Here is a 24,289-nt window from a genome sequence, read left to right as displayed (position 1 = left end):
ATGTCATATAATGAATAGGACATCAGAGGAACAAAAAGAAACCTTTTGCTTTAATGCTCCAGAGTGGCCAAGTAGGTTTCTTGGGTCTCCATCCTCTATCCCAGGATATTGCTGCTCTCTGATACCAGTGATATCCCGAGAACTATTATGAATGAAAAGTGAGAATTAACATTGATAAGTGCCTTGCACCCTATGTCTCAGCTATTTCACGTATATCTTCATGATAATCTAGATCAGTCTCTCCACCATCCCTTCATTTATCTGCTGAGTCCAATGCTGTGTCCTCTTTAAAATGCTCCAAACCATTGGAACTAGATTGTGAATGAGGATATCATTTAGCTAGTTGGGGTAAGGAGTTGGTGATGTAATTTGTATGACAAATATAAAGCACTTAGCTAAAGTTAGCTAGTGAGTTAGTGAAAACAAACAATTTTGATAATTTTTAATCCATACCTCTGGGCTTATTTAAATCTCATTATAAGAATGGACCTTAGAATGGAAGGAACTATACTAAAATTTCAAGGCTCACTATAATTCTATGATTTTTATTAGTGACAATAATAAAAATCATTTGAAGAAAGTGGTAATATAAGGAACAGTTACATCAGCAGAATATTTTGTTAGAATGTCTTCAGAATTATTAATTCAAATTATTTTTTACCTTAAGTACAATTCTATTTTGTATTGTGGTGGCTTCTTGAAGTTAATTTCAAGATTTAAAAAATGGTATTAAAGAAGACATAAGAGTTTAAGATGAAAAAAATAACCGATTGTATTTTATTCTTCTACAGGAGTGGAACTATTTAAGAGAGGTGTGCTCAAGGAGTATGGTGTGAAAGTCCTGGGGACCTCAGTTGAATCCATTATGGCCACAGAAGACAGGCAGCTGTTCTCAGATAAACTAAATGAGATTAATGAAAAGATTGCTCCGAGCTTTGCCGTGGAATCGGTAAGAAACCTTTGTTCTGGAGGGACAAGGCCATTATCTGTTTTGGTTGTAGGGAGAATGTTTATTATGCCTAGAAAGAAAAGTTACAATTATTATACTTGCATATATGTTCTTCCAGAAATGTGTTGGTACCTCAGAGATATTGTTTAGTTAAAAATATATTTTTAATTGATTTTAGAAAGACAAAGAGAGGGAGAGAGAGATAGAAACATCAATGATGAAAGAGAATCATTGATTGGCTGCCTCCTGCATGCCCACCACTGGGGATCGAGCCTGCGACTCAGGCATGTGCCCTGATGGGAATCGAACCGAGACCTTCTGGGTCACAGGTCAATGCTTAACCACTGAGCCATGCAGGTCCAGCAAGATATTGTGTATTAATTGCAGTATTCAGAGCTCAAATTTTATAGTTAGGTATTACTATTTTATTTTATGAAAAGAGAAGCATGAATCAAGAAAAGTGATTTTATCAATGCCGCTAAATCTCAAATCTCCTGAATTAAAACTAAGCACCATACTAACTTGCAATGCCAAAGTAATTTTTACCTTCTTCCCACAATCAGTGACACATCTTGTATGTGCAGATGACCTGCAAATGGAAAATCATTAAATTTAAATTTTCTTATTAAAATGGAATAAACATTTTAAAATGAGATTATTAAGATAAAAAGAGCCATTGGATCTAATTAGTAAGATTTATGACTGAGAAATCCATGGCTTAGATGTTGAAAGAGGACAGATTATATTGCATTTCTATTAACCATTTTCCATCATATCCTGTGTATATTGATGGGCACGGAGAAAAAGTCAGCTTTCTATACATCTGTTTTTTTGCCCCTGACTTTAGTCTTGATTTCCACATACAGTCAGTGGAGTGGTGGTGCTGAATGTAGTTTTTGATGTAACTTCCCCATTGAAGAAATAGGCAAGTCCTTAGGGATAAGGGGAGTACAGCTGGACTGACTAAATATGGGTCATGCATGTTTCAGAAAAGAATGCTGTCAAGTACGTGCTATGTTACAAAGCTGTCAATCAGGAATAATCCCAGGACAGCTCTGCTGAACATTTGGAAAGCTCCTGCCATCCATTCATTCTTTCATTGCCAGATTTAATTATGTCCTTGCTTCCTCAGGATGAGAAACAGGCATATGGGAAAGGTGTAATTACATTCCCATTGGTAGTGTAATAATATTCCATGACAGAAAAATATAGCCATCATGTGTTGTATTTTGTAAGTTATAAAAAAGAATTCCAAGCTTTTGGGACTGCTCTCTGACTGAACTTGAAAAATGAAAAATTTCTCTATATAATATTCCTAATGGCGTATTGCAGTAATACCAAGTTAGTTTCAGCAACAGAAAACCTTGTTTCATTAAAAGATGAAGACTTTTAAGCTGAATCAAAAATTCAATATGGTTTTCATTCTCAAATTAATGCTGGATATTTTAGTTTGGGCGATTGCTTTATGTTTTTTTTTTCTTTTCACTTAACGTGCAAAAATAAAATTCACCACAAAGAAATTAAAAAGGGTCTTTACTGTATACTGAAATAATCCTAGAATTTTACCTAAAAATTGTAAAATAACACTTGCTTTTCAGAAGGAGATGAGAGAATAATAGAACATTTCCATAGTCATTCCCTTCAAATAAACTGATCTACTTGAATCGCCAGACTCTCTTGGAATGATTGTTTCTGCTAGTCTGGTCAGCTTTTAAACTCTGAGTTCTTGTTCTTGTTGACAGATTGAGGATGCGTTGAAGGCAGCAGACTCCATTGGCTACCCAGTGATGATCCGCTCTGCCTATGCCCTAGGTGGGTTAGGCTCAGGCATCTGTCCTAATAAGGAAACCTTAGTGGACCTCAGCACAAAGGTATGTACCTTCATAGACCATCTTAACAATCAAGACACTGATGTAACATGCCTTTTCCATTAGAGAAAGTTATGTAGACAAAAATAACCTTTTTTCTATTTATTAAATCACTGTCGTGCTCTCTAAAAGTGTTGTCCAAAATACAACTCCCTTGAAAAGGAAATGCAGTATAATTATTTATATTGGAACACAGTGTTAAGCCAGATAGTCTTAGGTAAACTGGTGGTGACTCTACGTAAAGGTCAATCTTTATTTTCCTGTCTATTGATTTCAGTGTTATTAAGTCAATCCAATTCTACCTTCCTCTGCCTCATAGTCTGTTCCAAAACATCCATAATGCTGAAATATATTTTAGTAGTTAAAAAAACTAGAATATAATGTTCCATTATTTTTTGAAATATCACATGAATGACATCCACTAAGGGAAACAACACACATTGACTAGTTTAACTTTACCTCAAACTCAACTGTTTAATGTATATATAGTATAAACACCTCTTAATAACATAATCAAGTTAGCTCTCTGCCAACTAACATACACATATGGGTATAAGCAAAAGTGAGATTTATAATTTATTACTATCAAAATGACTTTAACATCTTACTGAATACTTATTTTCTTAAGTATTTAGAAGGCAAATCTGGAGAAAATTAAGATGTGTCCAAAAGTAAAGTAGAGATGAACACAGCAAACATGCTTTATGAAAGCAGAGTTTTGCCCATACTCTATTTCCTCAGAGTACAGCAGAGCCTGGCAGTCCCGGGGCTTGTTGGATGCATGCATGTGCAACCAAAGGGCCATGTAACTTACATGACAGTCATGCAAGAGAGTCTTTGTGAAGGCAGTTTTGGGGAGAGCCGAGTAAAGAGCCCAAGCACAGCTTTTAGCTTTATCGTTACTTACTTTTAGAGTGAAACAAAATAAGGCCCTTCAATTGTTGATGAAGGGCTTTGAGAAAAAAATAAGTAAAATTAAATATACTCAAATAACTATAATGACAAACTTACATGTCAACAACTTGGATTTATATTTTCTAAAGTTGCCAAATGAACCAAAAGAAGGGAAACATATCTAATGTAAATATTTCTTGTTTCCATTCTGGACTTCTGAATCATTTATTTAAAGAAAAGAACATGCTTATGGACATATACCATATTTTCCCCTCTAGCATATTAGATATTCTCAATGTTCTTAATGTTAGAAATCTTACTATTAATGCCAATAGTGACAATATTTATTTATGCTCTATTAAAAATATATACTTTTTACAGTATAGAAACCTCTTGAATACTAAATTGTCTAATAATGTTTACTAATGAAGACAATTTTGGACTGGGATACTTTTTATTCAAATTCATATTACTCCAAAATAATTAGTAGGCCATTGAATGATTTTCTTTGATGAAAACTTTGCTTTTCTCTTGAAAATAACTACTGTTATCATTATATCTTAAAGTACCCCTATTCTCTTGAGGTTATAATTAGCACCATAAGAAACTGCATTAACTCATCTGAGTCCCTAAGTCAATGTTTTGTTTAAAATCTGAGATTTGAAAGGAAAAGAAAAAGAAGTCAAGGCAACAGGTGAATATGATGTAAATTCTCCCTGTGCCCAAATATTTAGTCTACTTCATTAGCATGCAAAAAGCTTTCCCAATTTCACATGCTTTCCTTCCCAGATTTCTTCTTTTAGCAGGCAATTCTAACAACAAATTAATCATTATTAAATTGTTAACGCTGGCTACAGAATTTCCTAACCACTTTGAAAACCTCATCATGGGCAGCTGTGGGGACAGGGTGTTCCAGTTTCAATTGCACATTCTGGAGCCAATGGTGTTGACTGAGGTCAAAATAATAGTGTTGAGACCCATTATGGACAAACTTACATTGAGTTATTTCATTTTACTGCCTGCTAATAACTTGAAAACAATTTACTTTCCCCAGTTGCTTTCTCTTCTTTTCATTGCCATCACAAATCAACTGTATTAAGAGACAAAGGACATTTCTGTCTTGGATTTCAGCCACTAAATGTCCTGAGGTCAGAGACTGTCTCTTTTATATTTTGAGTTCAGTTCTACCTACCGCTGGGTACTCAGTAAATATGAAATGATGATTATACTAATTCATATCTGTTTAATCAGGCATACATGATATATGACTCAGAGTACTTAAGCACTTAGGCAGTGATTAACCATAATAAGAGTTGCATATGATTCTTCTAATTCCCAAGTTTCATATGCCATCTTGGCTCACTGTTTACAACCATCATCATCGCCTTTCTTCTCCTCATCAACATCAACTAACTTTTATTGTGTATGTCGCTGTACGCAGCACCCTGAGCTATTTTGGAGAAAGCCAGAGTCTTTAGATTTATGTTTCTATATTTATTCACACTTATCACATTTTCTGGTTTCACAGAAGCCTAGCTGCCGAAATAATTTCATTTCCCTCTGCCTGATTGCTCAATTATTTTCCCAAATTAGTTTGATTTAATGTCATATCAGCACTTTGAATGGCAAGCCTCAATAATGTAAATCAAGCATATTCACTGCAGGATGCTATTCCTAGTACCTCACTGATTTTTTGACACATTGTGCCTTCTGGAGAGCAGAGGAGGATGGAGGCTGGGCTTGAGACTTCAGTGCTGACCAGCATTTAGTCCAGGATGTTGAAAATATTCAATATTCATGTTTAAACCAGTGCCTTTTCTTACTCTTTGATACCTTTTATTACCCATTTTTAGGCCTTTGCTATGACCAACCAGATCCTGGTGGAGAGGTCAGTGACGGGGTGGAAAGAAATAGAATATGAAGTAGTCCGAGATGCTGATGACAATTGTGTCACTGTGTGTAACATGGAAAATGTTGATGCCATGGGCGTTCATACAGGTAGGCAAAGAATCTTTAAGAATTATAGTAATGCCTTCAGCTCATGTGTTCGATAGCCCATAGCAGTCTTTATCAACTTTTTTCCTTTAAGTTACCATTCTTAGCTGACAGTCTAGTGATAAACATTTTTATACATATAGTAAAATTGAAAATACTCTCACATTTTATTTGATCATCACAAAAATCCTATGAAGTAAGGCAGGAATTATTATCCTGATTTCAATCAAGGAAGGCATCAAATCTAAGCAATATAATGTGAAGGTGTAATCTATAAGACTTGATGTTGAGAAGTAAGTAGTGATGTTAAGAAGACTTAAAACAGACTGAGGTATTTGTCCCTAGTGACTGAGAAAATAGCCACAAGTAATAGAAATAGGTTTCTCAGGAAGTAAACTAATTAGACTAGGGGGCACAGATATTGACTTAGGATTTGGAAATGCTAAATTTAATGTATGGGTGAAACTCACAAGAAGAGGGTTAAGAATATAGGATTAGCATTCAAGAATGTGATAGAAGTAGAGAATTTGATATCAAGTCATTGAAAGTCATTGGTATAAAAGTAATAATTGAAGCTGGAAGCATTTACTAAGCATTCAAGGGTAGAGGTATAGAAAAGAGAGAATAGGGTCAAGGATGTAACATTTAGATTTTATAGGGAAGAAGAAAGAGGAAGGGTTAGTGTGGAATAAAAAGAATAGAGTGATAGGAAGAAAAGCAGGGGAGTATAGTATCAAGCAAGCCAACCTAAGAAAATATTTCATAAAAGAGCTTTGGTTTGGGCTGTATAAAATGCTATGAAAGGTGAAAAATGAGTTTTTAATATGGCTTTGGATGTTCAAGAGGGTAGTTTCAATACAAAATTGGTTATGTGAGCCATATTGAATGGAGTTCTATTGCAATGAATGATAAGCAGAATTGGTAAACTTTCAAGAAGTTTAGTTATGTAAAGAATGAGAGATGGTTCTTGTGATTATCTAGCAATGTTGAGGGAGGGGCTTCTTGAGCTCCTGGATATCTGGCATGTTTGCAGGCAGAAGGGATGGCGATTACAGATTAAGAGATTAAAGATACAAAGGACTCTGATTGAAGAGGAGTGAGAAAATGTGAAGGAATGAGATATAGAAACAGGTGGAGAGCCAGTCTGAGTGAAGGGGAGATGATATTTTATGGAAGGGAGAACTTGAGAGAGAGATAATTTGAATTAAGTAGATGACTGTAAGACTTGACAGCTAGATGAGTTTGGGAAAGGTTAGAAGGGTTTCTATAAATGTCAGAATAATACAGGTAAAACAAGAATCAGAAAATAATACCTGGTGTGCCTTATATGTAAGCTAACTCTTTTCCCAACAAACCCTTAGACTGTTCTGTGTCTTGTATCACACACACAAATTAATGAGTGCTGCTTGGATGTGCAGGTGATTCCGTTGTTGTGGCCCCTGCCCAGACGCTCTCGAATGCGGAGTTTCAGATGTTGAGACGCACTTCAGTCAACGTCGTTCGCCACTTGGGCATTGTGGGTGAATGCAACATTCAATTTGCCCTTCATCCTACCTCAATGGAGTACTGCATCATTGAAGTGAATGCCAGACTGTCCCGAAGCTCTGCCCTGGCCTCCAAGGCCACTGGGTAAGACCAGAATGCTCGGCCATGGGTTTGCGGATGTTTCACAGAGAGAACTGGAAAACTGGCAGCTACTGAAGACTGTGCTATGTTTACAAACTATAGTCCCTATTTCTGTATGCTGGCTCCAAATCATTTAGGACCCTCAGGACATAGTTATTAATGAGCTTGCTGCCAGATTGAGGCAAATGGTATTGCTAGCTGGCTTTGTTTGCTGGCTAATCACAAACTAATCAAAATCTGGGTGGTCAAAGCAGGCTGGGGAAAAACCTGCTTCTTAATTACACTTTGCAGATGTTGTTAAAAAGTGCAAATTAATCCTTAATTTTAGTTCTCAATTGGCTTTTTCAAGGGTAGCAAATGGTGGACAAATAATATATAGTTCACTTGACTCAAGCATTCAATATACATTATTTTATTTTAGCAAAAATTCCACAGACCAAACAATATAGGATTTTTCTATAGATAAAGGTTGCCACCAAATAAATTTGCCATCTACATAACAACTGCTGACAAGCATTATTGGGGGGGATTAATTAATACCCTTTATTACTATATTTTATGCATCTGGCACTTAAATTATATGGCATGTAATGAATAAAATATTTACCTCTAAATAGAAGGCATGTTGCCCTAGGCAAGAGACAGGATACCCGAGTTCTCATTCTGATTCTTCTATTGACTGTGAGACTTGGAACACATCACTTATTATCTTTCTCAGTCTCCTCAGATGGTGGAATTGTACTAAAGAATTCATAAGTAATTCTATAGTTCTATGAATTATTTTCTGAAGTATAGTTATCACACTGACACTCCAGACAAAGCTAGTCCAGTTTTCAGAGTGATAGTTCTGTTGGAAGCCCAAAGTTCAAAGATAATTTGGAGATAGAGCAAGGACCTAAATTTGCAATGCCTACCTTTTCTGACTATTACATAACCCATAGTATCAGCTAACTCTACTGTGTTCTCAGGTGCAGACATGTATATATTTTGGAGATTTTGCACAAGTGAGCACTTTATCAAGGCAACTATTTATTTTGGGTTGAAAAGATGAAGGTTGGGAGCTGTAGTACTGCATGTCAGACATAGGAAATGAATTATTTTGGGACTTCTGCCTCTATACTTTATTGTGACTCACATCCTATATAATAAAAGGCTAATATGCAAATTGACCAAACGGTGGAACGAACGGTTGCTATGATGTGCACTGACTGCCAGGGGGCAGACGTTCAATGCAGGAGCTTTCCCCTGGTGGTCAGTGCACACCCACAGAGGGCGCACTGTTCATCCATAAGCCAGGCTCATGGCTGGTAAGTGCAGTGGCCATGGTGGGAGCCTCTCCTGCCTTCGCTGCAGCACTAAGGATGTCCAACTGCAGGCTTAGGCCCACACCCTGAGAGCTCCCAGACTGCGAGAGAGTGCAGGCCAGGCTGAGGGACCCCCCCCCCCAAGTGCACAAATTTTGTGCACCAGGCCTCTAGTTACTTTATAAGTGGCTATTCAATGTTCATCCCAAATGGAGAATCATGTGTGTTTTAGATCCTGATGTGGAATAATACCAGAATTTCTAAGAAAGACCAATTTTTGTTTTAGGCTCTTTTTAATACTTATTGCTGAAAGAAAAAAATTGTCTCTTCCTTTACAGATACCCATTGGCATTTATTGCTGCAAAGATTGCCTTAGGAATCCCACTTCCAGAAATCAAGAATGTTGTGTCGGGGAAGACATCAGCCTGCTTTGAACCCAGCCTGGATTACATGGTTACTAAGATTCCTCGCTGGGATCTCGATCGTTTCCATGGAACATCTAGCCGAATTGGTAGCTCCATGAAGAGTGTAGGAGAGGTGAGTCGCTGGTTTATTTCTTTATTTAATTCTTGTTCCCACTTATTTTGTCTAATTTTTAATATCTTTGAAAGTTCTAAGATTGCCTGGATACTGGGTTCATAAGTGAAGGATATAGACTGGAATTTTATTTCCTCCCTAGTGTTTCACTATCTCTCTATTAAAGAGTTAACATTAGGCATTTATTACATGACCATTTAATGGATTCTAAGAGCATCTAAGCATTCTAGTATTCTAAGAGTATTCAGAAGGAGAGGCCATATGTGTAGGTATATAATAAATACACATGCATTCAAACACATATTTATATTTATATAACTGAATTGTAATTAATTTATAACTAAGTCAAGACAATAATAATATATAAAATATAACATGGTATACAAAAAGACCAATGAATTGTGATTAAGAGTTCAACCTTAGTCCCTGAAAATTGTGGCTATCATCTCTGGATCTTATTTTCCATCTAGAAAAGAAGGAAGCGAGAGTAGAAGATCTCTCATGATCCTTCTAGCTCTAAAATTCTAAATTGAGATGAGCACAGTAGACTATTAAGCCCCTTTTATTAAACCTAAATGTTCCAAGCTTTTAGCAGCCTTCAATTTTACATAATGTTCTGTTTTAAATTCTAACTTAAAGTTAGCTTTTGATTCTTCCTTCTTCAGAGAAGCAGTGCTCCTTGTGCAGGAAGAAACAAAGGAATTCAGATCCCCACCTCTGAGATTCACTCTCTTGCCACTCCCACCAAGGGTTTATTTCTTTTTGCATCCAGGAGGCTTGGGATAGTAGAGAGAACATGAGCATTGGAACCAGATGAACTTGGGTTTTACTCTTGGCGTTGCCACTTACTAGCTAGTGACACTCATGAGAAACACTGAGCCTCAGGTCCTCCATCTAAAAAATGGGAGATGATAATACTTTGTGAGGCTCTTATAAGGTTTTGGCTTAATACATGTTAAGTGTTTAGTAATAATGTTTAAGGTAGATTCACATCACATTTCTAATAAATGTATTGCATCAGTATTATTGTTGTTTATGAGTAGAATTTTTTTTTTAATAAAAAGTGTATGTACAAATCTCAAAATCTATCTCTATCTGCCTGTCTGTTTTACTTTAACTCATCGCTATCTCTGTATGGTCAATGTAGGAGCTCTTAGTTGTATGTCTAGATATCTAAGCCAGTTAGATTACACAGCAAAAAACTACTTGTGAACTAATATTCTATTTGGCCTTCATTTTCCCATGATACTGGTTATAGCATAAACTCAGACGAGTCATTTTAGAAACTCAGACTAGTCATGCCACCAATCACAGGAAATACAACTTAAACCTATCACTAATGCAGGGGAAAAGAAAAAAATGACATTTTACTGATCAATCATATTCACATGTGGAAGGCAGACCTATTACTGTTTTGGTTTCCTTAATTTCCAAGATAGTAATGGAAGGTTTTAAAGTAATGACAGATAAGGAACAACTTGACCTTTTAAATGAAAATGTCTTACTAGTTGTAAAAGACAAGTAGTAGTTTTTCTTCCTTATTGTTGTTTTAAATCTTATTTTTTCTATAATGCTTCAAGCTACACAATAGAATTAGAACTCAAATGCCATGAAAAGTTTTGGTGGTAGTTTGTTCTGCCAAAAAACACTGTTTTTTAGTTTACATTTTGTGTGAAGTGTCCCTTTTCATAATGTTTAGAGTAAAATTTGTAGGGCAAAGAATATGAGATAATATTATAATGTTTTCATTTAGGGCTTATTATCTGACTTATTGTCAGTTAATTTTAACCTTTAGTTCATGTAGTTCAACTCAAGTTAGTGTATACCTCCTGAGGTCTTACTATATGCAGACACTGGGAGGATAAAGCAGTGAGTAAGATAATTATTGTGACACATTAGAACTAGGTTCTTTATAGGGCCAACACTTAAATTTGTAATACTTACAAATGTTATTTAATATTTCAAACATATTTTCTTGATTTGATAGTACCATGAAACATCTTATATCTGGCAGCCTCTCCCAGGTCTAGCTGAGCAAATCTGTGAACATATTGTCTAACTCTTCAAATACCACTATGCCTTGCAAATTACATATCTGAATCGAACTAAGATTTTATCTCTTCCCACTCCTGAGAATCTTCCCTTATTTCTAATTAAATTTGAAGCAGTGTGGAAAGGTTATCTGATATGCTTTAGTGATCTTTGAATATGTATGTTGTCACACAATTGACAAGAAGATTTACCAAACTGATATTCATTGGAATTCAGGTCCATTTGGGGAATCATGGGAGTTCACTGATGGCAGCATTAATATTATTATTATCTTAAATTGGCGACCAAAAATGCATAGCAATCTATTATTTTATGGAATGATTCAAAGACAGTGTTTATCCACTGAAAATTACTAGGTAGGCTTCAAAGTCAATTTAAGTTTAGTTCTGACTTGTAACTTGTTCAAACTAAATCACCACATTGTTTTTCTAATTGATTAGTGTACAACCAGCTGTAAAGATTGTGGGAAGACACATTGAATTTGTCATGGAAAATTTAATTTCCACCTACTCTTAAAATCTGAATCTGTCAGTATTTGTTATGACTCTCAAGGTTCTATTAATATTAATGCTTAGCTGTAAGAAAGCCAACCTGTCTTGGATACTGATTGATATCTGTTTAGAATAGTTCTATTTATGTGTTAATCTATGTCTAAGGAAGGGTCTATATGTTCTGGCCACAGATTCCTTATTTTAATACTATGGTACGGAGCAGGTACAGGTGATGTCCTCCTCAATCTCAGCAAATACAGTGAAATTCTCTAAGTGGTAAAAGACTGACCTAACGTTGAAGACTTTATATCAAAATCATGAAGACAAGGAGAGAAGAAAAATAAAACCTAAATTTGAGCAGTAGTATTCTGATGTTTGTTTTATTCTTAAGTCTTTTCTGAAAAACATTCCTTTTCTAGTTCAGTTACAAATTAGAAACAAATAAACTCTTTCTTTAAATAAGAGTTCTTAAATGTGCATTACAGGTCATGGCTATTGGGCGCACCTTTGAGGAGAGTTTCCAGAAGGCTTTACGGATGTGCCACCCGTCCATAGACGGTTTCACTTCCAGGCTCCCAATGAACAAAGACTGGCCATCGAACCTAGATCTCAAAAGAGAACTGTCGGACCCATCCAGTACCCGCATCTATGCCATTGCCAAGGTAATATATGACAAAAGTCCAGAGACTCTATTTTTTTCAGAATATAGGCAGCCTGAATATTAAAGTAAAATCTTAAATTCAGGGACTCGGGGAAAGATTTTAATTCCCTTTAATGGTATTAAACTGGAGAATTCATTGGATTTTATCAGATTATTCTATGTTAATTAAAAAATTGCCCTTTTTTTATTGGACTTTAAGCCTAGAGTTAAGGACACATTACAGTTTTAAGGGATGATCAGACAGATGAAATGTTTCTCCTTTTTAGTGTATATAATATCAATACTTTTAAGTAGTTTTGATACTATTGGCTTGTCATTTCCTATCACTCTCATAACTTGTTCCTTGAAAATATGTAAAATTATATTATTTTAGAAAATAAGATGTATAAAATAGTATCACTTAGTAGGGGTTACTTAAGACTCTAGGATACTATTTATTTGCTTCTTTTTCTGTGTTTAAAAAACAATAACAGACTATAAAGAACTTCCATGATTATAAGCTTTTCTCTATGTAATTATTTTATTGGTTTTACTTTTAGAATAAAAAAGACCCACATTTCTCACTTCCACTCCGTAGTTCCCTTTTATGCAAATTAAATGCCACATTAATCTCCTTTCATGTTTACTATGCTTAGAGTTTTGAAGTTTGAGCTTATCTGATTTTATAAAAGGTGACTTGGCCAGCTGGGATCTGTCTGGTCAGAAATCCCTACACGGCTTTTTGACATTTAAGGAAGCTTAGGCATTAATCCTCCAATAGTATCAAACCACACTGGAGTTACAAAGCCCTGCTGACCATTTTATGACTGCGTGTGTGCCTGTGGGATGAGTTGATGAAAAATATGAATTTTATCTTTAAAAAGAAATGTGTTTTTGTAAATTGTCTCCTTGTAACAGCAAAACGCTGTTAGGTGATTCTGAACTCACTGCAACTTTCATGTCCAGATATTGAAAGTCCTTGCATATTATGTATACTCTTCTCACCTTATGGTTTCTAAATGCAGAATATTTCATTCCCATTCAAATTCTGGGAGATACTAGTATCTTTTGATGAACATTTCTCAATGTTGAATTTCATTTTTCAATAGAGAATTAACATTTTTCTGTGGTGGAGGGGTGATAGTAATGATGAGAGGTTAACTCTAGAAAGCCATCTCACCTTCTTTATTGGTTTTATTTCAGTCTTTTGTTTAACAATCAATGTGCCATATTCATATGTATATGTGTATGTCTATATACATGGATTTCCCCCCTTAAGTCTAGTGATCACGCTTCTGCCATTTTGAGGCAAATGATAAAAAGGAAGTATTTCCAAGTTCCCAGCGAGGCTGTAAAACTCAAGCAAACCTTTTATTCTTTTCTAACAGATTTATAAAGGATGAGAATTCAGGGGGAAATGTGCAGAGATTCTTTCTTGCACAGACTGCCCTATGTTTGAGCAAGAAGTGCGGGGTCTGGGGTATAAATTATTGTCTACCAGAGTGCTGGGAGAAGGAATTGATTTCTATTTGTTAGAGGTCATCATTACTGTTCATTTCCACAGCAACCAAGCACTTGGTGATTTTGACAAAGAGTGTAAGAACTGTGGAGGGCTGAAGGGGAAAAAGAATGAAGGGAGTGTGTAAATCTTCGCTTGGTTTCATGATTCTTAGAAAAGGGCAACTTGCTCTGAGGTCTGATTTTTGCAGCAGTCTTATTTCAGGATGACTGGATCATCACCTATTTTGATTTGGGGAGAACACAGGGCATTATTTTTGGTTTGAGGAACATTAGTGTCACCTCAAACTTGTTTGGGGTCATTATGAACTTTATTAGAGCCGTGCTACACAGCAAAGCCTTGAAGATGAAGTCCCAAGACAGGCGGGATCTTACCCTCTGTTCAAAACTGCAGGTGTGACTGTATTTGTCCTTCCTCATGGTGACATGATTACAGTATTCTAGGTCCTCTGGCACACGCAGGGCGATCACTGTTACGTGACTGTATGCAAACTTCCTCTGGTCTGTCAAAAGTGCTTCAACTTCAGGCTCTATCCTCCTTACAGTGTTGATAGCCAACAGCTAATTGTGCTTTAATCGCTTGGAAAATAAGACAGAATAGTAACTTCTTGGGAATCTGGCTGTAATTACAGGGAGAATTATACTTACGAAATGAACATGCCTTTGAGTACTCCCATTAGATGTCATTTTATTCCAATCAACAGAATTATGAACTGTGCTATCTCTCCACACTTATAATTACGGTTTCTCCGATACTAGAAATAAGTAAAAGTTTTAAGAAATTTAAGTTCCCTGGGTTGAAATATTTAACACCAGAGTGCTAGTTCCATATATTTATTAATGGGGTTTAAAAATATAGTGTGCCATTCTAAAGTATTTTGTTTTGAAATAGTATCAGATTATTTTTTAGTTGGTATAAGTATATATCTAAAAATAGTGAAAAATAAGAGTAGACATCTTTTGAATATGTAAGTTTTGGCTTTGAGAATTTATCTCTTCATTTAGTTGCCTTTTCTACTTAGCCTAATGACCCATAATTGTAATTTTACTTTTGAGAAATTGCTAAAATAAACTTCAGAGAAAGGCTGAGCTGCCTATCAGAACCGAAGCTATTACTGCACTGTTTTGGAATATATTAAGATTTTGCAAAATGCCTGTCTTAGTGCAAAGTCAAAGTAACTGATTCAAAATAATTTCTTGTTTGAAGTCCTCTGTGAGGGTATAGTCTAGAGAAAAAAGACTAAGCCAGATTTGACCCATATATTCTCACTGACTAGTTTGTGTGCATATAGAATGAGGTGATAAAAGGATGCTATTTGCTAAAGGGTAAGCATCCAAAATACAAGTCAAATGATCATTATAACAATTCAAGATTTTTCTTACCAATTTGGCTTAACTGTAGTTTCAAGAGATTTCCTTTAATTCCAAAAAGATGTCCCAAATTTAGGATATAATTGGTAATGTAGTCGTATTAAGAGCAGGAGGCAGAGCCTGTTAGGGGGGTTTTTCTGAGCACATACCACTCTGATTAACTCAGCACACTCCTTTGATGTCATTGTGAAAATAGTTGGCAGAATCTGTAGGTATATTGAGAGCAACATCAGTGATATGGTACCAGTTTCATGTTTTATGTCTCAGACTATAGCCTCAGGCTCTGAATAACAAGGAGATGGATGCTGTTCAATGTTTGCAACCAAATAAGACATTTATAAACTGTTTGCCAAAAAATGTATCTCTCTCCTTTCGGCAGGCTTTGGAAGACAATATGTCCCTTGATGAGGTTGTGAAGCTCACATCCATTGACAGGTGGTTTTTGTTTAAGATGCGTGACATTTTAAACATGGAAAAGACACTAAAAGGGCTCAACAGGTAAGGCAGTATGGCTCTGGTCACTCCAGATATCTCCTGGGTAATTTTCAGATAGTCTTCCTCTTACCCTTAAGCATTTGGCCAAAATTATGGTTCAACAAGGTTAATAGTGCCAAGATTGAAAATCAGTGCCCATAGCCAAAAGAAATGGCAGTTTTAAGATGTTTACTTATTAGAAGGTACCTATTAATATTTGAACTTTCTCCTACCCCCATCCATGCCATCAAACATAATGATGTTTTTATTAAGTCTTTTGAATTTATGAAAAGCAATGTACACTTATGGTATCATGTGCTATTTAACTACTAAACATTACCTAGTTTAAATTTGAATAATCAATCAAGTAATATTCTTGTTTTCTATACCTTTTCTGAATTCCAAGTTTTTCTTTTTTAAAAAAATATGTTTTAATTGATATTTTTTAGAGAGAGAGGAAGGGAGATAGAGAGATAGAAAAACAGATGAGAGAAACATCATCAATTGGCTGCCTCCTGCATGCTCCCTTCTGGGGATCAAGCCCACAACATGGGCATGAACCCTAATCAGGAATCGAACTGCAATCTCTTGGTTCCTGGGTCGATGCTCAATCTCTGAGCCACACCAGCCAAGCCTATTTCTCTCTTTTAACATCAACCTACACATTGCTGTACATTGATGAGCAAATATATTCTGCTTGCATTTTACTGATATTTTTAACAGTAGGACTTCCAGTTCAGCCTGCAAATAAGCCACATTCCGATTACTGTTAACAGATTCTTTACCTCTCACTAATTTACAATTTTTACCTCCTTCATGGCCAATTACTTTTAAAATTTCATGTTCACAATAGTCGGATAATGTGAGTGCTTTAAAATGTTTTTATTTTATGAGGTTAGGCCATTTGTTGGGGTACCTCAGGTTTATGAAATCATGGATAGGTCTTAAAAATGTATTTTTAATGCCTTATTTATTTATTTATTTATTTATTGTTGCTGATTTATTATTTTTTAAAATTTACCTTTATTGTTGCAAGTTTACAGATGTGCCTTTTTGATTAGAGAAGTACTTATTATCAATTTAAGGGACATAGTAAAATCCTCTTCAGCACTCCCCTTTAAGAGAGCTCTGAAATACACTACTATTGGAAAGAAGCCTCACCTACAAGCATATGTTTAGAGAGGGAAAACATTTTTCCTGTACAAATTATTCTCCAATGATTTGAGAAAATGTAGGAAAATTCATTGGTAAAAATATGGTTGAGGACCGTGGAGGATCTCAGAGCCTTGATTTTTCAACTTTTTAGCAACCACAACATATACTGGGGTTGCTGTGTTTACTTAAGCAAGATGCATACAAATTGAGCACTGAAAACACTTGCTTTTCTTTTTGAGCAAAATGAGGTTCTTTTTTCATCTATTCAACAGTTGCCCACAACAAATGGTTGATTTTGGGAACTGGCAATTCCGATCTTGCTTAGAAGTCATTCTTCCCAGTGATCACATAAAATGAACAGTAGAGAGCAAAGGAGTTAAGAATCGAGCCTATACATTCATTTTAGAATTTTGCTGACTTGAAGTTTCCTTTCTGGGTTTATGATGCCAGCAGAACTTCCATGTTGAATTATAGTCAGTTCCACTGTTTTCAGTTTTAAACAACTGATTTCAAATGCCTACGAAACTGCCCCAGTGAAACCACAAGAGGGTGCTAGAAACTTACAGTATGCCAGTTGTAGCAGTGGAAGAGACTTGGGTGAAAAATAGCAGATGTTATTGTGATTTAAATTTCCACTTGATAAACATTCTGATTTTTAGACAAATTCAATGTTTTGATTGAATAGTTTTTGTTACAACCAGAAGGCAGCTTGAGATTCTAGCTAAGCAGAAGTAAGTGTATATTGAGATTGATTAAGTTCCTTGGAGGATTAGAACAAGTCACGGTTACAGGTCACTTATAACAGCTTTCTTCTACATCCTGTTGCATTTATTTGCTGATAATTTGACATTTTCAGTCATCATTTTCTTGCATAGGTCTATTTGTAAATAAGGGTATTTTCTATTAGTCATAACTACTTACATTAAGCACTTTTATATAAAGCTTTTAATAATTTAAAAGATTCTAAAAAGTTATACTTACAATGATCTCAACAGATGATTCATGGTGTTAGTAAACTTAAACCCTGAATTCATTGTTATCTGAGTAATACTTCACTGTTTAATTCATTTCTTTCTGGTGTGTCATAGATGCACAAATAGCTTTTTGATAATGGTAGCTATTTAGAGGTGTTAGATAAGTGAAATAAAAATAGATGGCTGCTGAAGCCATCTGTCTCAGTCTTTCTGTAGGGGTCTGAAGGTGAAAGCTATTGCAGCTGATGGCATGTGTGTAGAACTCCAGCTTTCTTGCCCTGTTTTGATAAGCTTCGCCATCAGTATCTTCTGCTTGTATGGATTATGACATCTGCTTTTTCTCAGCCTCTAAATATCCAGGGAGCCTTAGTCATTAGGCATATATAGCTCCATCAGTAATAGCATCTCTCTAGTAAGAGTTGGTGCTCTATGGCTGAATTACGTATTGCCAGCTCGGAGAAACGGTAAGGAGATCAATTGTTCTTTTTCATTTGCATTTATTTGAGGTTCACTTATTTTTTTATTAAAAATATTTTTTTTATTGATCTCAAACAGGAAGAGAGAGGGAGAAAGGGATGGAAACATCAATGATGAGAGAGAATCATAGATCAGCTGCCTACTGGGGATCAAGCCCACAACCTGGGCATGTGCCCTGACCTGGAATCAAACTGTGATCTCTTGGTTCATAGGTTGGTGCTCAACCACTGAGCCACACCAACCAGGCTGTGGTTCACTTATTTTCAAGATCTCAACTTCTTCAGTGTTGGAAAGTCTGGCCTTAGGCGTAGGCCTAAAGGAGGTAGCTATTCATATGGTGTGATTTGAGAGATCCCCCAAATTCACTTGCTTCACCTTTCCCTGGTACCAGTGTGCCAGGTCTCTGCACTTTTCTTATAGGTTCCTGGAAAAATAGGCATTGGGGATCTCAACTGGGGGAAAAGGAGAAACTTAACGAGAGGACACAGTATAGATGCTAGACGTGGGAGAAGGTCCACCTGGTTCCTTCCCTGTGCACTGGGAGCACAGGCTGTGGAGCCAGTCAGCTGGACTGCTGTGCAGTCTCTCCCACTGTGGAATCACCGGCACGTTACCGCCCTCACTTCTTCAGCCTCACAGTCTTCCTGCTCCACTTTATAGTCTATGGAGCTTAAATGATATACGTGTCAAGGAAACCTGGCACATAATGAATATCCAAAGAGGTTTTCCCTCTTTCCCCTTGAAAAGGAAAATACTACTTATTCTAGTGAAGACTATTTTGTGATTTTAGATATATGCATTTAAAGACTTTTTCAGAGTCACAATTTGCATTTGCTTATCTATATTGCAATATATCACTCCTTAATTTTCTTTATGATGCACTGCCACTTATTTTAATACCAGATTATACTTCTTTTTTTAAAGGAAGCAATGATATCTAGTGATACAAATGTTATCCTTATCAAAAAATCAATAACACTTCATATGCTAATAAACAAAAATTCCCACTCTATAGCAGTTAATCATGCTGTAATTCTTCTAATGTTTAATAAACAGAGGATGAGAATATCATTCAAATTGATGGCCAGTCTATACCTATATTTACAGATAGTCATCTGAAATGAGGTCTAGAACTTGACTCCCAAATTGAATATACCCACATATTTAGTATATTTATTAATGTCCACTGACTAGAATGGGGAAAACAAAACTGATCATAGCAAGGTCAGCATTAAGGACATAGATGAGTTTTCCATGTATTTGAGACAGTGGAAATTACGATAAGAAATCCCTTGCCTTGAAGGGTGGGGATAAACATGAAATACAGTGAGGATGAGGAATGAAATCCCAGCCTTCTGGGTGATGAGAATTATTAGATGGGTGTTAGGATAATCCACTTAGCATCCCCGCTCTGAGTGTTTGCTTTCATCAGAACTCAATTTGTCGTCTCCAATCCATGAGCATAGCAATGGCGACCTCAGGAGACTTCCAGAGCAACATCCATTCCTACCGACCTAGGAGATAATCATTATTCAGACAGCTTCAGCAAAACGCTTTCTCTTCCCACCTGAGTTCACTGACTTTCTCCTTTTCCTCTTAAATTGTTTATGGCTGCCCAGGGGCATGCTAGGAAAGTTGACTGTTCCAGGCTATTCCCCAAATTTATAAGCTGGTGTAGTAGCATCAATCGACCTAGAGTGATAATATATTTTATAGTGGATTTCTTTAGGCTTTGAAAAGTTTCTCTTTACTCAGTGCGATGTGAATTGTATCATGTAGGATTCCAAGGCCTATTACATATATACATTGGGATTTGGATGCTTCATCTACTAACTTCACATTACCAGATCACTTTGCCAGGAGTTTAAGAAAAGTTAAGTCTGCCAGAATTTTTAATGGAGTGGCATTTGTATAAACCTTATCCATTGGCCTTCACTACTGAGATAGCCAACCTTTAGTATGCCTACTTTCACCATACTTACCCTATCAACACCAAGTCAAACATAAATGTTCCTCCCATAGAGCATTGTCATCGATATCCACTAGAAGGAAAATATGCTTATTTTCATCTATGAAAAACTACAAAAACTCACCTATAGTCCTTGATTCCATTAGGACATTGACAGATTCCACTTTGGTTATGCAAATAAATTTGGTTTGGAGGGCAGAATTGCAAGTACCATAAATCAGATACATATGTCAAGTGTCTTCATTTACGAGGTTCTCCTGATATAGCTGATTCCCTAATGTAACAAAATAATGTAATTAGAACTCTGTTAACATAGAGACTTGAATTTTGATTCACTCAAACAATTCTGAGTGCCTTCCAAGTGTAAAATAATAATCACCAAATTTATTGACTACATATTAGGCACTATTCTAAGCTCATTATTTTATTTAATGCTTACTACTACCTAAGGAATGTAGTAATTATCCTGATTTTATATACAGTAAACTGAGACACTGAGATATTTAGTAACTTCTTTGATATCACATGTAAATAAATGACTGACATGAGATCAACCCTGAATAGGACTACAGAGCCTAGGATATCGGATATTTAATCCCTATGTAATCTATGCATATGCATGTGTATGTACACTGAGTGGCCAGATTATTAGGATCTCTGAACACTTAATAATCTGGCCACGCAGTGTACTTCTCTTGAGTACCTCATTTATTTGATATCAAAGATACTATAAATCATGCACCTGATCAGTTTTCCACTTTGCACTGGCTGGTAGAAAGCTCAGGGCAAATAGGTGGTTGATCTCCAGCAAAAGTCTAGAATACTTTTGGTACCCATTTGAGATACAAATACACTGAGTGGCCAGATTATTATGCGTTCAGAGATCATAATAAGCTGGCCACTCAGTGTATAGACACACATACCTATGTATGTTTAGTTGTATGGAAAGGCAAATTATAGATACCATCTGGAGGAAATAAGACTACATATCATAAAAACTTTCAGTAGAGTAACAGTAGTTAATAAAGGGATGATAGTCCTATCACCATAGAACCAGCACATATGATAAGGTTTCAACTATATTAATACACAAGCACAGGGACAAGGATCGCACAGCTGCACCCCTTTTGTTATAAGGAAGAAAACAAACTATAGTAAGGCTTGTTTGTGAGCAGGAACTATTTCAGGACATTATATCCCAAACACTTTTATTTATAGCAAGTTGGATTAGCAATTTTTGATGGGAAGGCAACCACGATACATTAAAAAAAACAAAACATGAACAGGCGAGAAAAAAGTGTGAGTGTTCCAGTTGCCAGCTTTGAGCATCCGTTGATCTTCTGCCTGCAACTCTTTTTCAGTTTAAAAAAAATTTTTAATTTTGATTTTTGGGGTTATTTAGCTATTTTTGACTGCCATATCTAACTCAAGGATTTTATTATACTTGCTTAAATTATATAATTTTTTCTCTTACTGGATCAAACTACGTTGAATTAAGTTTCGAATTCTTCCTAAGTTTAAGTGATTGCTTAAAGCAGATGGCCAGCCTCTCCTCGGGAGGTACCGTGCTGAATTACCCGAGGACGGTTTCTGTCATTTATCATGATTGCCCCTTCCTTTGCATGTACTTCAATTTGGGCAATTTTCTTGGAATGGTCCATTTGCTTTCTGTATTTTTTGTACAATGCTGCTGTTTCTGTTAGCAACATTGGGAGTTACTCTATTTTATTTTTAAATCTGTTTCATGCATTTTAGATATTTGAAATTAGGGGATTTGATCATTGTGACATAGTTCATCCCATACAAGTAGAGGGGGCTGAGCTTTGGATCTATTTCTCTATTTTTGATATTAACTTAATTTACTATGGATACTTGTGCAAATTATCCAAAAATTGTTTTTACCCCACCGTTCTATAGGTTTCATGCGTTTTTTAAAACTACTTTAATTCTGATCATTAACATCCCTTCCCCCTTCATGGCCATTTGCTGCTATCTTCACTATAACAGAAAAGAGAAAGTGTCCTTTTGAAGGGCCCGATTTTCATACGACAATAACTATGTTCAATGTGATAAACTGCGTGCATTGGTTAAGTGCTGAAACATCATAGGTGTGCCTATGGCTCAGAACAGCCTAGGGCAAGCCTGGTAAGTTCCACTTGGGCATTCAAGTGCTAAATTGAGCTCAGTAAAGTTGGCCATTTCCCGGCAGCCACAGACTTTGGGCAGATGTAATAATGCAAGTGTCACCTTAGCTGGAACACTCCCTTGGAATGTCCTCTCCTACACATGTTAGTTTCTATTGACTTTTTATTTAACTTGCTCACGAAGCATGAACAAACCAGACAAGAACGTTTCGTACTTACATTTGATTGAAGTTTCGAGAGAAAAAAATGTCACCTAAAAGATGTTAAAACTTAGATATAAGGCAGAAAAAAGCTGGCACTTCTTTCTAATGATAATTTATATTTTCTTGTAGGAAAAAAATGAAAAATAAACAATAGCTTTGAAGTGTACTAAATAGAGATGAAATTAAGGAAAGAAATATGTATATCTTATATATAACATATAATTGCATGTTATGATTTTTAATGATACTTTGCTATGACATGTCACTGTTTTCCCCAATCCAGTTTGTGGACATTCTAATATATACTACATTTGTGGGTATAAGACATACATATTTCTTTCCTTAATTTCTTCTATATTTAGTACACTTTAAAGCTAAAGTTGTTTGTTTTTCAGAGGTAGTGCATGTTTGAACCAGGATTTGTTTTTTCAGGACTTTTGGAATCCAAGGCCAGTGTTTTTCCCTCAATATATCCCAATGTCATGGGAGCCAAGGGGAGAGAGACTTTAAAACAAAACAAGTAAAACAGGAAGACACTTTCAACAATATTGCATTGTTTAGGGAGAGCAGAAGGGGAGTTGAACAAGTCCTCCTAATTTGATGATAGGGGGGTAGGAGTAATGGCTGGACTATAAGGACCAAATGTGCCACAAGAAGGAGATAAGTAAATGAAAAAATTCTACTTAGAAAGTGACAAATTGTGTTTGCTCTTCTTTTGTTATATTTCTATGTTTCATAAAAGTGAAAATCTTTCTATAAAGAAATGAAGTCAATGAACAGAATTGGGTGGATATTATCTACCTACTAGAGGCCTAATGCACAAAATTCATGCAAGAGTAGGTCTTCCTTCCCCCGGCTGCCAGCACACTGGCTTCCCTCTGGCAGCCCTGGGCTTCGTCCAGAAGGTCATCTGGAAAGACGTCCAGTCTAATTAGCATATTACTTTTATTATTATAGATTTGCTCCATATATATAGCTGGAGCCATACTGTTTCACTTCATTGTTCTGTAATTATTATATGCATGCTAGTGACAGTCTCCAATTAAATTGTAAATTCCATTATGACAAATTCCAATATACTATTATAAGCTTTCCTTAAGAGCTTTTGCTGATATGTGTGTATGCAGAATAGAATTCACCATCCTAAAGTATAGTGTGAGTTCTGAAACAGAGAGGACCGGCTTCCAGTTCTTTATTTACCATATATGTTCTTGGAAATTGGCCTTGCATAGAGTAAACACTCAGTAATAGTAGTATGATAGCATGCCCATTAAATAAATGAAGAACTATTCTTGGTAGAAATTGAAAATCAGAATTTCTTTGTCATGCCAAAGAAGAAAAATTGAAGTGGAAGAAAATGCATTAAAATTTCTGGTTGATCAAAGGGACCCACAAATTTATTGATTGAAAAATATATAATCCAATATATAAACTCACTCTGTGTTAGAAAACATTGAAAATTAGCATCTCTAGTTTTTCATTTTTCTAAGTGACTATATACCTACTAATTAGTTGGGAAGGTTCTGGGTAACCTGTTTTCTAATGAAAATGGACTCATTTAATTGTTTTATATTGACAAATAGAGGTTATATACACTGTAAGCATTATCATACTTATATGGACATAAAATCTCTATTGCCCTTTGAGA

The 24,289-nt window shown here is 35.8% G+C and overlaps 1 protein-coding gene across 1 annotated transcript in view; it reads left to right on the top strand.

The window, feature by feature from the left end:
• The window catches only part of CPS1 (carbamoyl-phosphate synthase 1), a 110,056-nt gene that overhangs the window by 38,962 nt on the left and 46,805 nt on the right, over nucleotides 1-24,289 (top strand). Inside the window, exons 15-21 of the mRNA XM_008145205.3 lie at nucleotides 792-949; nucleotides 2,692-2,820; nucleotides 5,565-5,709; nucleotides 7,125-7,335; nucleotides 8,975-9,173; nucleotides 12,202-12,378; nucleotides 15,625-15,743. Coding sequence (XP_008143427.1) covers nucleotides 792-949; nucleotides 2,692-2,820; nucleotides 5,565-5,709; nucleotides 7,125-7,335; nucleotides 8,975-9,173; nucleotides 12,202-12,378; nucleotides 15,625-15,743 — 1,138 coding nt within the window. The remainder of the gene's footprint in view (nucleotides 1-791; nucleotides 950-2,691; nucleotides 2,821-5,564; nucleotides 5,710-7,124; nucleotides 7,336-8,974; nucleotides 9,174-12,201; nucleotides 12,379-15,624; nucleotides 15,744-24,289) is intronic.

This window comes from Eptesicus fuscus, chromosome 11 (assembly GCF_027574615.1).
Source record: "Eptesicus fuscus isolate TK198812 chromosome 11, DD_ASM_mEF_20220401, whole genome shotgun sequence".
Classification (NCBI taxonomy): Eukaryota; Metazoa; Chordata; class Mammalia; order Chiroptera; family Vespertilionidae; genus Eptesicus; species Eptesicus fuscus.
This window is presented reverse-complemented; position numbering and strand designations above follow the sequence as displayed.